The 15,912-nt window shown below is 44.8% G+C and overlaps 1 protein-coding gene across 1 annotated transcript; it reads left to right on the forward strand.

Annotated features, from left to right (window-relative positions):
• The first annotated feature begins 9,374 nt into the window (after nt 1-9,374).
• LOC120702309 lies at nt 9,375-15,895 on the forward strand. The gene is made up of 18 exons (XM_039986033.1): nt 9,375-10,524; nt 10,910-10,981; nt 11,055-11,259; nt 11,333-11,444; nt 11,705-11,785; nt 11,869-11,944; nt 12,029-12,088; nt 12,180-12,232; nt 12,308-12,474; nt 12,584-12,788; nt 13,397-13,454; nt 13,629-13,685; nt 13,837-14,082; nt 14,599-14,663; nt 14,744-14,812; nt 14,921-15,014; nt 15,116-15,256; nt 15,349-15,895. The coding sequence occupies exons 1-18, from the start codon at nt 9,514-9,516 to the stop codon at nt 15,460-15,462; spliced, it is 2,886 nt and encodes a 961-aa protein (XP_039841967.1). The 5' UTR covers nt 9,375-9,513; the 3' UTR covers nt 15,463-15,895.
• Nucleotides 15,896-15,912: the final 17 nt, after the last annotated feature.

The following is a 15,912-nucleotide window of genomic DNA, read 5'->3' on the forward strand; positions in this document are numbered from 1 at the left end:
AGATGGTTGCGCGATCCGTTTCCTCCGCGTCCTGCGCCGCCGCGATCTCCGCCGTGATTGCTCAGTGCACGCACACCCAGACCCCGGTCCCGTCTTTAATTGGCGCCCCGCACCCCCTGCAACCCTACCCTCGCCACACCGCCGCCACCTCTACACCCCAGCGCCACGCCCTCATCCTCTGCGCCAGAGCCGAGCCACCGCGCCGCCGTGATTCAACTGCCCCGCCGCACCGGAGTCCCGGCCAGGCCGCGCAGCAGCCTCGCCATGACCCCAGGAGCACCACAGAGGCCGCCATCCCCGACCCCGGACCTCGCCTGCCTCGAAATTCCACCGGAGCGCCGCCACGATGAGTTTGCTCCTCACCGTAATTCCTCGCCGCCGGCCCCGCTCCGGTCCTCCTGATCTCCTTCCACCTCCGCAGTACCACAGCGCAACGACGCGAGGGGATCCGAAGCTCGGAGGAGCACCCCCGCACCCGGACCGCGAAGCTCCCCCATCGCCGCCGCACGACCTCGTCGTCGGCCCTCCCTGCACCGCGCGTCTTCCGTTTCAGTGCCCGGTGAGCACCACTTCATCCTCTGGGTTCTTTTGCGCTAGGTGTTGTAGGCCGTATCGCGCTCTAGGTGCCCGGGAGACCGCCGCCAGTGTTCCACCGCTGCGTGGGCATGGTCTCGCCGTGGCGAGCACCCTGCAGAGCCGCTCAGCCCCGCACAACCCCGAGTCCAGGTTGCACGAACCCCACGCTTGCCCCATGACCCTTTTGCGCTTGGAGTCGACCTCCAGCGTGACACAGACAAGCCGGCGAGCCCCGACCGAGCCCCAAATCCTCTTACCTGAGCACACCAGTGGATTACCCATGCCGCAATGGTGCTCCACGGCCAAACCCCATCCCAAATAGCCCCCGGAACGCCGGAAATGGCGTACTCCGGCGCTGCCCCCGCCGCGGAGCTCTGCTCCGGCGACTTTCCGCCGCCGCCCCGCGCTCCCTTCACCCTGGGCCACCCGATCTGTAGACAACGGCCTAGATTAGATCTAGAGCCCATCAAACTCGAGCCGCCAGATCGAGATCTAACGGCCTTGAACCGAAGATACCGGTTCGGCCTATACATTTTGCAAAAGAGACCCCAGGTTTCCCTAGTTTCAACCCGCAGTCCAGCTTTATTCAAAACTAATTCCAGTTAGGTCCTGTTTTTATCGTTTTAGCCCCTGAGTTCCTTTAAATTAGTACCCACCGTCCCTGTGGCGCCCTGCTCAGCTTCGGAGAGTTTTTATTGTATTTGTACTTCGCTTCCGCTGTATCAGACATTTTTGTCATTAATGTAATAAATAATATTCGTACTCGCTTTATTATATATTTTTACGTGATATGTGCTGTGATATACTGTTCATTCTGTTGTATATACGTGTGACTTGATCCTGGCACGTATATGATTGCTCGGTTTATGTCCTTTTATAAACCGGGTGTTACAGTACGGCAGTGTTCACTTGAGCTTCGAGATCACCTCCTTCGGAATCCGGGATCAGCTCGTACGTCCCGTCCGATAAAGCAGTCGTATCTATATGTAATGCAAGAACAGAATTATAAACACACTCGCGATGCAGTGAAGCTAATCAAACAAAACAAATGCACACATGGGCAATCATTTATAGAGTAGTAAACTAACAATTCTATCTACACAAGGCATCATGATCAACAGCACAAGAAAGCTATACTAACTTCATAAAGTAAGTGGTGGTTGTTTTCTATAGCAATTAAATCATGGTTTGCTAATAAATTAACAACTCAGAGCACAAACAGTAATAAATTTAGCAAAAATTTACTCTAAACAGAATACGAATAGTGTAAGCTACCCTGTAAAATTCATGCCAAAACATGTATCCATTTATACATAACAAATCAATCATTCAGACCACACCTAAAACAAGATTGAATTACACAGATTAATCTAGAGCAAAACAAAAGCTCAAAATTTAACAGTAGTCCTACACAGGTATGAATTAGCTATTGTGAATTTTTCATGATTTTATCTACAAAGAACTAATTCTGAGAACATAAACAAAACAGACATCAGATTAACAAGATTCATTTTTAGCTCCTGCACTAGTCATGAACTGGGGCTCAAACTTCATGTACAAGCTAAACTATTCAAAAAGATCACTCAGAAATATTTTCATGATTTACAAACAGCATAAACTATTTATCATAACTAAAGTCTACTAAACAAGGATTAAATCAAAGAAATAGCTACACATGAGAACTGACCACAAAATTTTTATAACAAAACTAGTGTCACATGAGTAAATCACCATAAAAATTTCACTGCAATACATGGCTTCAAGCAATAGTTAAGAAAAAGATAAAACAACTAGTATTTATGCACCTAGTAACATAAATCTAATTTTCCAGCAAAAAGTTTCAACTAACACCCAGAATATTATGATTCTATTGCAAAGATATACACTCAAGGATTCCAGATCAATTGGATTTGCTAATTTACAAATTTTGTACGAATTTCTACTGAATTTCAAAGTTCACTGCAAAAATTACAAAGGAGCCCCTAAAGATACTATTCAACTGAGTCACTGACTTCACAGACAGCACCCTGGGCTTCTTTGAATTCCAGCGGGGAGATCCTTGCCGAGGTCAGAGCAGGGGCGCGGCGTTGACCGGCCAAAACCAGCGAGAGGGGTCACCGGCGGCGAGGGTGGAGGGGTGTGGGAGGTTCACCGCACCCGTGTGCACCTGTAGATGCCCGGAATCGAGGTCGGGGTGGGCTGTAGCGGCGGCGCGACGCGAGAAGGCGGTCGGCGGCGGAGGGAACTCGTCGGCGGGGGGTGCTCCGGTGAGGGTTGGGCAAGGGGAAGTGGTTTGGGAGTTGCGCGGGGTCGAGGCGCAACTTATGGGGTGGTCAGCGTGGGCGGGGAGGCTGCGGAGAGGCGGGTCGACGGCGGCGTCAAGCTCACCAGTGTTCGGGGTGGAGCGACGGCGACGTTCTGAGCTCTGGGAGTTGGGAAAAGGCAAAAGAACGTGGGGAGAAGCTTTCTGGGGTACTTGTAGTGCGGCTGCACGCGAGAATTCGAGGGCGGGGGCGCTGTGTTGGCCTAGCCACGGCGGCGGCGAGGTGGCGACCGGCGGGCGGCCTGGGGTGCGTGGCAGAGCAGAGAGGGCACCAGCGCGAGGGGGCAGTGGGTCCAGGGGTCAAGGGGGGTGACGCGTGGGGCTGCGGCGAAGCTGGAGTTGGCCTGCGGCCGGCCCAGAGCGGCGGGCGGCGCTGCAGTTGAAGAGTTGATCTAGTGATGTTTGAACCCTTCTCAAGCTTCTTCACCACGGAGTCGCGGTTATCTTGAGAAGGTCTCACTTTCTCCTTGCCCTTCAACTTAATCACTTGTTCTTTGAGTCTTTTTACATCATTCATAAGTTCTTCATTTTCTTGTGCAATGAAGTCGTCACAAGATTCTACAAATACTTGCTCAATACTAGATTGGCTTGCTTGAGAACAACATGATTTAGTGCAAGTCAAGTCAAATTGAACTTGTGAGCATGTGCAAGTGTGAGATAGAGATTCATAGGATTTTACCGTTGTAGTCATAACCTCATGAGCCACTTCAAGTAAGACATGTGAGTTCACAAGCATCTCATAGGATTTTTCAAGCTCCGTATGAGTTCCTTGCAAAGCCACATGCTCACTAGTGAGCTTCTCCAACCTTGCCTTGAGCACTTGATTTTCCTTCTCTAAAGAGTCAATCCGACACAAGGAGTTAGTAGATAAATTCTCTGATTTTCTTACCAAGGAGGCATAGATGATCTTGAGCTTGTCAAGCTCTTCTTTGAATTTCATTGCTTGCTCAACTCCTTGGTTATCTCCTTTCTTGAGTTCGGCTGTCAAGCACTTGTGATGAACATCACTCGAAGATGTTGACTCATATGAAGCTCTTGCTTGCCTTGATCGCCGTCGGGAGCACTTTTTGCTCTCTTTGCGCTGTCCCCTGGTCAGACCGGTCTGACCGGTCATACAGACCGGTCTGACCGGTTCCAACAGGGAACCAGCAGACTTTGTTCCTTTTCTTCCTTGATCATCGGAAGAAACCACAAGAGGATGAGTATGATTCTCTGAAGTAATATACTCCTCTAGTGACCCTTCATCTTCTTCTTGATCTTCGTCGTCACTATCTTCTTCGCATATTGCCTCTAGAAGTTTCCAAAGGCTATATGCATCAAGACGTATCTTTGCAAATTTCTTCTCCTCTTGTATAGAGTCTGCAAAATCTTTGTCCATGCTTTCAAACAAGAGGTCAATTACACGACGATTACACAAAAAACATTCCTTTACTTCATTTGACAAATTTTTAAATCCTTTAGGTAGAATGCTAGTCTTTATGGCTTGCTCAAAAGAAGGACCCATGTTCCTTAGCATATTACGAATATGAGCTGACCAAGAAATGTAGTTTGAGCCATTTATACCAAGGGGCTCAAACGGTACCTCGCAAAATGTCGACATGGTGATTCTCCAAGCGGTGAGGCTTCAATCCGGAGACCAAAGCTCTGATACGAATTGAAACGATCTTGATCATGCAATGTCGTAGCCTAGAGGGGGGGGTGAATAGGCATTTCTTCAAAATTTGGCGCTTAATCCCTGCTGGGACTGCCTGGACCGGTCAGACCGATCAGACCGGTCTATGCAGGCAGACAGTCAGTCAGCAGGAACAAGTACCCTCTCGAGCTTGAACCTATAACAAACTTGGGATATGTGTCTTGCAGAGTATTTCTAACTATAGAAACAAGTCCCTACACACAAGTAGAGCACACCCAAGTAGATCGAGCGGAAGCACAATTCAAACTCAAAACTATAAATGCAAGGTAAGTAAATCAAACCGAAATAGAGATGATGCAATGAAGACACGGTGATTTGTTTGACCGAAATTCGGATTCACCCCGTGCACCCACGTGTGAATCCTACTCTCCAGGCCAAGGCTCAAGCTATCTCCTCTTCTCCACTATATGACCATGCGCCCTCTTGGCACACGATTGAAGCCGCAACAAACTTGCCGCTGCTCACCACAACCTTGGGAGCTAGCCGGCGACGCCTAGCCGTCTAGAAGCCGATGCTCCAAGAGTAACAAATGCTTTAATCGAGTTGGCCGACGCAACCTCAAGTGCTCAAAGCTTAGGATGTTTCTCTCTTACTCAAATGACTATCAAGGAATGGATTCACTCAACCCAACTCAAAGATTCACCTTGAATCAAGCAACTCTCACAAAGAGAGGTTGGGGAGGACTCTCCAAGTGCTCACAAGGCTCTCAAGATGATCTGAAATGTTCTAGCATCAGCACCCACGAATGGGTGAAGTCATGAGGTATAAATACCCCTTCTCACAAAACTAGCCGTTGCCCTGTCAGTGTTAGACCGGTCAGACCGGTCCCCTAGACCGGTCAGACCGGTCCCCTAGACCGGTCAGACCGGTCCCTCTCTGTTTTTTGCAGTTAACTCTCACTCCTTAGGCTAAACTCTCTAGGGACTGGTTTGAGCATTTTTGGTATTGTCTAAACCTACTGATGTTGCATCCCTCTTGATAGTACGGCATACCTATACTCAAGTGCATAAATGAAATATACAATTTCCATGATTACTTGAGCTTCTTCATAATATGATCATGCCGACTTTTCTTCGATCAATACCGTGAGGGCATCAACATCTTCTTTCTTTTGAGCATACCCGCTTTGAGCCAGTGACTTTGAATCTTTGAATTGCATAGGAATGAAATCCACCTTGATTCACAAGTCACCTTCTTTTCTTGAATAATGACACTCTTCAATATAGAGCTCTCCATGACTCTAGGATCTCCGGCATTTGACCCGTATCGGTTTCTTTGCTCCCCCCAAGCCGTCGTCTGCGTAGCCTCTTGAAACACGCCTCTCGGTCCTCTACCATTATCCTAGCCGTCCATCTTGAACTCATATTGATTTGTGTCATGCATGAAATCTTCATTGTCAATTTGAATTCTCAATTTAATCTTATATGCAAGCCTTCCAATTTGAGACATCATATGCACATCAACTCATGTCTCATTCACTTTAAAATAGATTTTATTTAATACTATAAAATAGTAAGATTCCTTTTGATGTGATAGGGACTTCTGAAAAAAGTTTGGTTCCAAACAGGGCCTTAGAAGCCGTGAAGCACCCATTTATGTTAAATAATTTTCAGGTTTTAATTAATCACCAAACACTAACATCAGCCGCGTGCAACCAAGCCTCCCCTCCGAATATGTTTAATCATTTTCGGAGTTTAGTTAAATAACCATCTTTGCAAACTTAATATCTCATCCATCTAAATTCCGATTCCATTAATTCTTTTTCCTAAATTCCTCTAAAGTCATATTCTATCTATACAAGCTGTCATCCTCTCCAATTGAGCTCATTTATTTGTGTGATTGTGTTTGCGTTTGTTTGTGTGACGTTCGCGCTGTCATTTCCATAGCTGACGGAGTGAACGAGGAGGAGTACCGCGAACTAGAGACTGAGGAACCGTACCGCGAGTAGGAACTCCTGGAAGTCTTTGAAGACGGCAAGTTCAATCTCATCCTTTGATTTCATATTTCGACCCAGTTTTATAAACACAACCTATTGACCTGTTTTACAAAATTATATATATTTTTACTGTTGAAAACATGGTTGGATAGTCACCCCTTGACTTGTTATAATGATTCCTTAACCACCTAGATTAATGTTTAAATATCATTTATTGTATTTGGATGTTAATCGCTGTTAGAATGCCGCTTAGGACCTTGTGCCATTTTATTATCCTCAAAATATGGTTACAACCTGTTTTATAAAAAGGAAAATACGTGAGTTTTGTGTAAAGAGAAAATAGGATATTTGATAAATTAAAGAAAAGAATGCTAGGACGGGATGGATGGATGGATGGTGTTTCTGTGTGGATTGCCATATCGGAGGTTCGTACCTTTGTGGTTGGGCGAGAAGGTTGGGAGATATCCATCTCATCACCATTAAGGACCGAGTTGATGTGTCATCTTGCCTAACTCAACTATCGTGCAAACCATTCGACCGTTATATGTGGCAACGGCTTAGCATAAACCCCACTAGTTAGTCTGATAGCCATCAGAAGAGCTGAGAGCAACGGCTGACCAAGGAGAAGGGATAAGATCGTGGTGACTTATGCCCCGGTTAAACCTCGGTGTTAGGTCAATGACCTCTTGGTGGAATCCGTGTTGGCTAGTCAGGTCTAGCTAAGGTGGGTAATGGCTTTGATGGGATCTACACCGACACTAAGGTGATCGTGCTGTGCTACCCCACTTGTGGATAAAGTTACACACCTCTACAGAGTTTAAAACCTATTCGAATAGCCGTGCCCACGGTATTGGGCGAGTTACGGTTTGGTCACACAACTAGCACTTCTTCTGGGGTTGGTTGGGTTGGCGTGAGTATTTTGGAAAAGTGTCCGGCAGTTGTGCCGTGGGCTACTGCGGACGGGGAATCCGGTAGCATTAAAACTTGGATCTTTTGTGTAGGATCAACCCCACTCAATATACGGTCAAGTAAAGAATTGCTTTGAGAAAACCATTTTTCAAAATAAACCTTTGCATGAGTAAAATCTAACTTTACTGCAAATAAACCTCAGCCCTATCCTTGATTTATCCTGTGCATATCTGTGGTACCCTCTCCGTGGATGGGGTTGGACTTGTTGAGTACTTTTGTACTCACCCGATATATATTTGTGGTTATTTTTTCAGAAGAAGATCCGGACTTCGTTGTGGAAGACGTTGAGTAGAGGTTGCGTCCGCGCCCAACTTTGCCTGTGATGTTGGTCATCTGCAAGATGTTTCTGCTAGCGCATCACTCTGAGCCCGAACTGGAGATCGCCTGGGTCGTGCTTTGGTGTATCACCGTAGCTGTTTTACTATTTATTATCGTTTGTATCGAGTGTCCGCCTCCTCGAAGGTTTGTACGGTGACTGAACCATCTGTTGAATAAATGTGTTATCAGCCTTCTGGAACTGATATTTGTGTCACATTTAATCTCTACTTATGTGGGGACGCTTCAGGTTTCCGTCTAAATTTTTAGTTTGGTTCGCTTGTGCTATAGATGGGCGGGTCTTAGTTCATCCTGTATGCGAGTCAGGGCAGCTCTTCGTCCACGACTCGATCATGTAGATTCCTATAAATTAACGCACAAACAATTATACGTATCTGATATTTATACCAATTTTATCCATAGCAACGTACATGCATAATTGCCTAGTAATTTTTAAATAACACAAATGATACTTTCTACGTCCTAAAGAGAATGCAACTCGCGAGTCAAACAATTTCAAATTCGATCAAATTTATATAAAAATTTACTAATATTTATGTCTCAAAATAGATGTAGTATAAAAATATATTACATGATTAATTTAATGATGCTTATTTTATAACATAAATGTAAATACTATTTGTTTAAATTTAATTAAATTTAAAATTATTTGACTTCTCGGAAAACAAATTTGCATTTTTTTTATAGGCCAGATACGGCTCTATCTCTTCGTACCACACAAATTTTAACGGTGGGATGCAAGAAGCAAATAAATTGTTTTTTCTATTGCAAAAGCTAGGAACAACTTTCAATGGGTGCAAATAAGTGACCTTAGGTTATGGATAATAGCCCAGCTGGCTTACTGGTTGCATGCGCAGCTGTGTGCCAGCGTCTGCGACCGCAGCAGGCGGTTGGGTCTATTTAGACCCACGAGCAGAGGTAAAAGCATCTGCTTGAGGCCGTGTTCAGTTCCATTTTTCCAAATTCCAAATTTTTTTTCCGGCACTTGCATGGAGACTTAAATCTAGACGAAATAAAAAACGCATTGCGACTGCTGTCTGTAAATGGCGAGACGAATCTAATGAACCTAATTAGGCTGTAATCAGATGCTAAATTGCTACAGTAATGCTACAGTAAATAACCTCTAATGATGGATTAATTAGGCTTATTAGATTCGTCTCGCGATTTACAGACGAGTACTGTAATTATTTTTGTGATTAGTCTATGTTTAGTACTTCAAATATAGAAAGATGCCTTTTCAAAAAATTTACAGGCTGCAACCAAACACGAGTTGGCTGTCTGCTTGAAGACTCATTTCCTTCTCTCTTCTCTCCTCTCTCTCTCTTCCATCTAGATTCATGCAACTTGTAGCCTCCTATAATACTGCTCTTGGGGGCATCTCACCCATTTGCACCTTTTCATTAACAAGTACTCCAAAACAACAATTTTAGGGCACAAACGGAAGAATTGATTTATCAGCGTGACAAGTAACGGTGGCGAGAGGAGGGACCACCAAGTAAAAAAATAGGAAGAATTATAATTAAGCAATACAGTAAATACGGCAACGCGATTAATTGTTTGCCTCATCGTCTTCTTCTCCGATCTCTCCCCTCCCCCGTGCTCCAAACCCTAGCAAGCAGCCACCCAGACATGGAATCGTAATCGTCTCGCTGGCCACAATCCCCTCTCTGATCTCATCCGATGCCCGCGTCCTCCTCCTCAAGTGGCAACACCTGTACCTCATCCCCGCCGCCGCCGCCGCGGGCCATGAAGCGCGAGCTCGCGTTCGCGCTTCGGTCCCTCTCCGAGATCTCCGCCTCCCCCGGCCGCACGCGCTCTGGCCGCCCCATCTCTTCCCTACCTGACCCATCAGCATCTGCATCCCTCAAGCGGCGCAAGAGATCCGATCCACCACCACCCGCCGCCGCCGATCTCGTTTCCCCGCCCACGCCGCCCATCGACGCCGAGCCGCCCACCCAGCCCCTTCGCGACATCATCGAACCGGTCGATGGATCCAATCCTCCCACCGCCGCTGATCACCAATCCAATTCCAGTGCCGCCCAAGAGGTCATTGCACAAAAGATGCTAGAAGCCCCACAACCGTCGCACGCTGAGGCTGAGGACTCGCTGATTGCAAAGCCGAATGTGCCAATGGAGGAATGTGCTGCTGCGCTGGATGCAGCACCAACTCTGCTGGAATCCATCGGTGCAGCTGGAAACGACCAGTGTAATAGCTCTAACTCAGATGTAGGAAGTCTACAGCCGCAGGCTGCCGACAATGCATTAGCCCCCGCTCCTCTGCTAGTTGAAGAAACTACCACACCATTGCCCGCCGCCGAGCTCAAACCTGCAAGGCGCTTCACTCGTTCCCTGCTCAAGAATAAACCAGACAAAGAAGACTCTGCAGCTAGTACAAGTCAGATGACACCAGATGATAGCAAGGAGGCCTCATTTGATTTGGCTTTGCTGCTGGAGAAGCCTCAAAGAAGGTTCACAAGGTCGCTGCTCAAGACAAAGGTTGAGAGCAGTTTGGTTGGATCTGATGATGCGCATGACAGTGCATCCGACTCCCCTCCATCAGTGAAGAAGATGGAGATGAAGATGTCAAAAAAAGTTGCCTGCCTCACAAAGCACCCTGGAAACATTAGGGAGCTGCTCAACACCGGCCTGCTTGAGGGAATGACAGTTATGTACATCATTCCTCATAGCAAGGTATGGGAGAATCAGCTGTAATGTTTTATGAGCAGTTCTTTTAAATCTGTGATTACTGCCACGTTAATTGCTCACAGATTCATGTGATTCACTCTTTTGATTGATTAGCGTAGTCTAGTAATATTTAGATGAGTTTTCCTTTGTTTATGCAGTATGATTAACTGCATTTGCTAGACCTTAAGCCATGGATCATGAAAAAATGAATGCAGTTTGAGGACTAGTTCTGTTATCTATCACCACAAGGGCTGCTTTCAGTTAGTATTGTGTTATCTTCCTAAGAAAAATAGGAAGAATTGAGGTTGCTTTGATGACAGATTACTCTGGATTATGGTCGATTGTTTTTGTATCTCATGCAATTAACTTAGGCTCTGCTTGCAAGTTGCAGAAGGCTGTGCTAAAAGGAGTGATTACTGGTTGCAATATACGTTGCTTTTGTCCGTCCTGTGATGGCTCAAAGGTGTGTTCCCTAGTCTACAAACCAGTAAAGGACGCAGACTGTTTACATTATGCCATTCTCCCTCTTCTTACAGGCTGTTTCGGCGTATTACTTCGAACAACATGCTGGAAGCACCAAAAAACACCCTGCTGACTACATTTACTTAGGGAATGGCAGTAGTTTGCGTGATGTGCTGCGTGCATCAGAAAGATCTCCCTTGGAGGCTCTGGAAAAAACAATTCGTTCCTCCATTGGTCCAGTGGTTAATGGGAGCCTCGTTAATTGCCTGAATTGCAATGGTAAGGACTGTTAGATCATTTTTTTGAAGCACAAGTTCTCTATGTACATTTGACTAATCTCCTAACGCTGCAGAGCATGTTCTTCCGTCATCACAAACTGAACATGTATTGTGTCGACGTTGCCTCGAGTCAAAGCAACCTCAAGATCATACCACCCCATCATATCCATGTAAGAGCAATTCCAGGTAAGCAGTTTGAGCAAATAATGTGCTACATGCCTACATCTTCTCTTGTGCCCAATTAACTATGGCCTCACCACTGGTTAGATAATTAATTTGTCCAAGAGATATCTGCCTGATATGGTTAGATGCTACTTTTGGTTGTTCTGTCTAGGTCGTAGTTTTGTTGAGTTCTAATTGCAAAATTTTTGCTTTTTTCTTAAATCATCTTTAGGTTCTCGTATTTAGATCTTAGCTCCTTACCTTTTTCTTTTCGGTGGCTGTAGCCTGACTCCAAGTTCCAAGGAGGCTTTTCTAAAAATATCATCGAGCAAGAAGGGTGGAAGTGCTGGCAAAGTAACAAACAAGTTGGTACACTATAAGTGTGTTATCTTACTTTCTCTATTAGGTGTGCTCGAGCTCATTGGTATTGGTTTGGTACTCTCTTCAGGGATAATGGACTACACAAATTGGTCTTTAATGTCTTGCTTGATGGCACAGAAGTAGCTTACTATGTTGATGGGCAGGTTGTTAGGCCAAGAGCTATCTCCTGATTTTGTTCAATTCATCTTGTACTTTCTTTGGTTTATACTTTACATTCTATGATGCAGAGAAAGGTTGATGGGTATATCAAGGATCAAAGAATCTACTGTAATCACTGCAACAGAGTGGTCTGATTCTTCTCTCATCCAAGCTATTTCTTCAGGTTCATCATATATGTCATGAAACAATTGATCTTTTTTTTGTGTGCGAAATATTCAGGTTAGCCCATCAGCATTCGAAGCTCACGCGGGTGAGGGATCAAGGCGCAAGCCGTAAGTATTTACATTCTCCTGTTTAACTTATGCCAATGCTATCATGGTTGTCCTTACTGTGTTACATGCTGTCAGGTATGATAACATCTTCACGTCAAACGGAGTGTCATTGCATGAGCTGGCCATGAAAATATCAAAGGATATGGAACGGTCAGAACGCGAAACGGATGATCTGTGCAGAGAATGCGGTCATGGGGGAGATATTTTCCCATGCAAAATCTGTCCAAGGTCATTTCATCCAGGTAGTTTTGCAAACTCCTTGAAATTAATTAGAACGAAAATTTCAGAATGGTCTTGTTTAATTATTTATTTCTAAAGTATTAACAGCCAGATCACTTGTACCAATTGCAGCTTGTGTTGGACTGCCTGAAGCACCCTCAGAATGGTATTGTGATAGTTGCAGGAGTCTTGTACAAAAAGAAAAGGCTTTGGCAAAGAACAAAAACGCTAAAGCTGCTGGGAGGCAAGCTGGAGTTGATTCCATTGAACAGATAATGAAGAGGGCTATACGAATTGTCCCCATGTCTGATGATCTTGGAGGCTGTGCTCTATGCAAGTGAGTACTGGTTTGTCATAGCTGGTCCTCATGTTTGCTCATTTTCTTGATTTGAGTAACTGCCAGTGCCAGTATGTAGTTATCTGAATCAACGAACACAGATTTTGTCTTTGTGCTGACTTGTTGATGTGGGAAAATGATGAAAGCCTTTGCATGAACATTCCACTCGGTTTCTGCACTTTGCTTGAAAACAGAAAACTGAACCTACATAACTGAACTGATGTTGTTGGTTTTGGCGTTCTTTGCGGCCTTACAGGGGCTTGAGTTCCTAGTTTTTGAGCACCGAAAGTATTCATACACTGAATACAGTGAACTGATGAAACCGAACTTACAAATTGTCCAGGCCTATGCCTCTAAGCCAGGTTGCTGGTACAGTGGTAGCTAGAACCTACTGCTATCTGGGTTAGCTAGGTGGTTTTTAGGCAGGATGCATGGTGGCTGAAGCGTAGGTATTCTTTGCAGTTATCTCTTAGAATAGTGAAATATGTCATCGTGTTTTTAAACGTATGTTGTTATCAGTAGGCTAGCCTCCAGAACTGCTTGCTGTGCACTTTTCTTCATGCCTGTTGCATTCTTGCAGCATTCTTACTCAAAGTTTCTCTTTGCAGAAAGAAAGACTTCAACAATGCTGTATTTGATGAGCGCACTGTGATACTCTGTGACCAAGTATGCTATTTCTGCAATGGCTAGATATTTCTGCTTGTACATCGTAATCTATAATCCAAATACTCTTCAGCTGGTTCAACTTCCTCTTATTTTTTAGCACTAGGCTAAAGTACAATATACATGTGCAAGTTTACTGTTATACTTGGCTGACATACTTCCGTTTGTGCTGCTCAGTGTGAGAAAGAATATCATGTAGGATGTTTGCAGAGTCAATGGCAGGTAGAACTAAAGGTTAGTGCAGAACAACATTATTATTCAATTGAAATCTGTCATTATTCCTTCAACTTTGATGTACATGATATACTCGCTTCAGATGAAAGAATGATGTCTTTTGCCTGGGTGAATGCTAACACATTACAATGGATTTTCTTTTTTTCTACAGGAATTGCCAGAGGGGGAGTGGTTCTGTTGCAGTAGTTGCTCTGGGACACGACTGTCATTGGAAAAGATAATCTCCGATGGAGCTCAACCATTGGCGGAGCCAGATATTGAAATCATAAGGATGAAACATGAGATAAGAGGTTTATGCATGGACACCAGTACAGATCTCAAATGGCAATTACTTTCTGGTAAAAGAGCTACTGAAGATGGAAGGATATTGCTCTCAGCTGCAGTGCCGATTTTTCATGTAGGTCCTGTATTATTTGATCTAATTCTTTCATCTTATGCATGATTTTCTGGGTTAAGTATCTTTGTTCTGTTTCCTCCTTTTAATGCCTTTTCATATGGTCATCTGATGGTAATTTATTATGGAAAATTTTGTCTTATATTGGGTGGATGCTTTTTGTTCTACTTTGATGCCATTTTAATGTCAAACAGTGGCCTTGGGGATGGGGTTAGAAGGGGGGGGGGGGGGAGTGCATTTCTAAAATAGTGTAGATTTGCTGTGCTGCTAAGCAAGTATGACTTGATTTGGATTTGGATACAGTTTGGTTCACACTGGTTATGGGTGTGTGGACAGTGTAGTGTCAGAGAAATGTAACAGTGGCCTTATGATCTGTACACCAAACATAAAAAAAAATGATCATATGCAAGTTCAGAAACTTAGTTGCAAGCATGGTATTGTAGTGGAGGCGCATTAAGACTTCTTAGCAGACTATCTTAGCATTGAGACTTTGGTTTCTCAATAAGTGTTGTGTTGCAGCAATCCTTTGATCCTATTGTTGAAGCTCACACCGGTAGGGATCTCATTCCTGAGATGGTTCATGGGTAAGATAACCAAACAGCTATTTGCTCTAGAGGTATGTAACCGCCTCTGTTAAGATTCTCATCTCTTTTAAATCTACCAGGAGGGGGCCTAAGGAGGGGATGGCTGGCCAAGATTACGGCGGAATGTACTGTGCATTGTTGACCATGGGGTAAGAGTTGTTTCCGTAAATTGAAAAATTTGCCTCAACTTTTGCATCAGTTGTACTGAATCCTAGTTATTTGAGAAAACAATACTGAATCCTAGTTGTTTGTTGCAGCTCTACTGTGGTGTCAGCAGCACTTTTGCGTGTCATGGGAGGTGATGTGGCTGAGCTACCCCTGGTTGCTACAAGTCGGGATGTTCAAGGGCTGGTGGGTATTCAGTGCTGGCTGAGCAGCACTAGATTTTGACCCGTGGCTGTCCTGGTTGTTTTTATTGTTGGATTGATGTTTGACCCGCTACTCTGATGCAGGGCTACTTCCAGGCATTGTTCTCATGCATGGAGAGGGTGCTAATCTCGCTGAAGGTCAAGCACTTTGTGCTTCCAGCTGCCCATGAAGCTGAAGGAATATGGATGAATAAATTTGGCTTCTCTCGGATCCCTCCAGAAGAGGTCAGCTATGAGTCAGCCATTGCGGTGATGGTGAGGGCTGAATGCTGTATAATAATGTAATTCTGATTCTGATTGACCTCTCTGTGTTGCAGCTGGAAGCTCATCTTAACGGGGCGCACCTGACTATATTCCAGGGGACATCGTACCTGTATAAGGCTGTTCCTCTGCCATCATCCCAGGAAAAAGAGAGATCGGAGCCGGAGTAACTAAGCTAGCAGGATTTGTCTGTGTTTTGAGGTCGCGCGATGTGCATAAGATGAGGAAGCATGTCAAGACAGTGGATGGTATACAATAGCAAGGGGACGAAAGGAGGTGGAGGATACTAGACAAGTAAGCTGGGCAATTGATTTTGGATGATGCAGTGCAGAGAGACATGATACAGTAGCAATTTGATTTAGCAATGACTTGGCGCTGGCGCTGGGGTTGACAAGTGGTGGCGCACCTGTTTTTTTGATGTAGATGCAGCCGCGAACTAGCCAAATTTTGATCTGTTTGACCGACAAGTGTTGTGTGGGGCGCTCTTGTAATCGATGTTGCATTGGTTGAAGTTGAAATGTCCAGACGATATCCTTTCCTTTGATTGAACACACATCCTCTACTGAAAGTGCAGGGATATGCTTTCCGTTGGTTTGGTTGAAAGTAGTGTATTTGTAATT

The sequence above is a fragment of the Panicum virgatum genome, chromosome 4K (genome assembly GCF_016808335.1).
Source record: "Panicum virgatum strain AP13 chromosome 4K, P.virgatum_v5, whole genome shotgun sequence".
NCBI lineage: Eukaryota > Viridiplantae > Streptophyta > Magnoliopsida > Poales > Poaceae > Panicum > Panicum virgatum.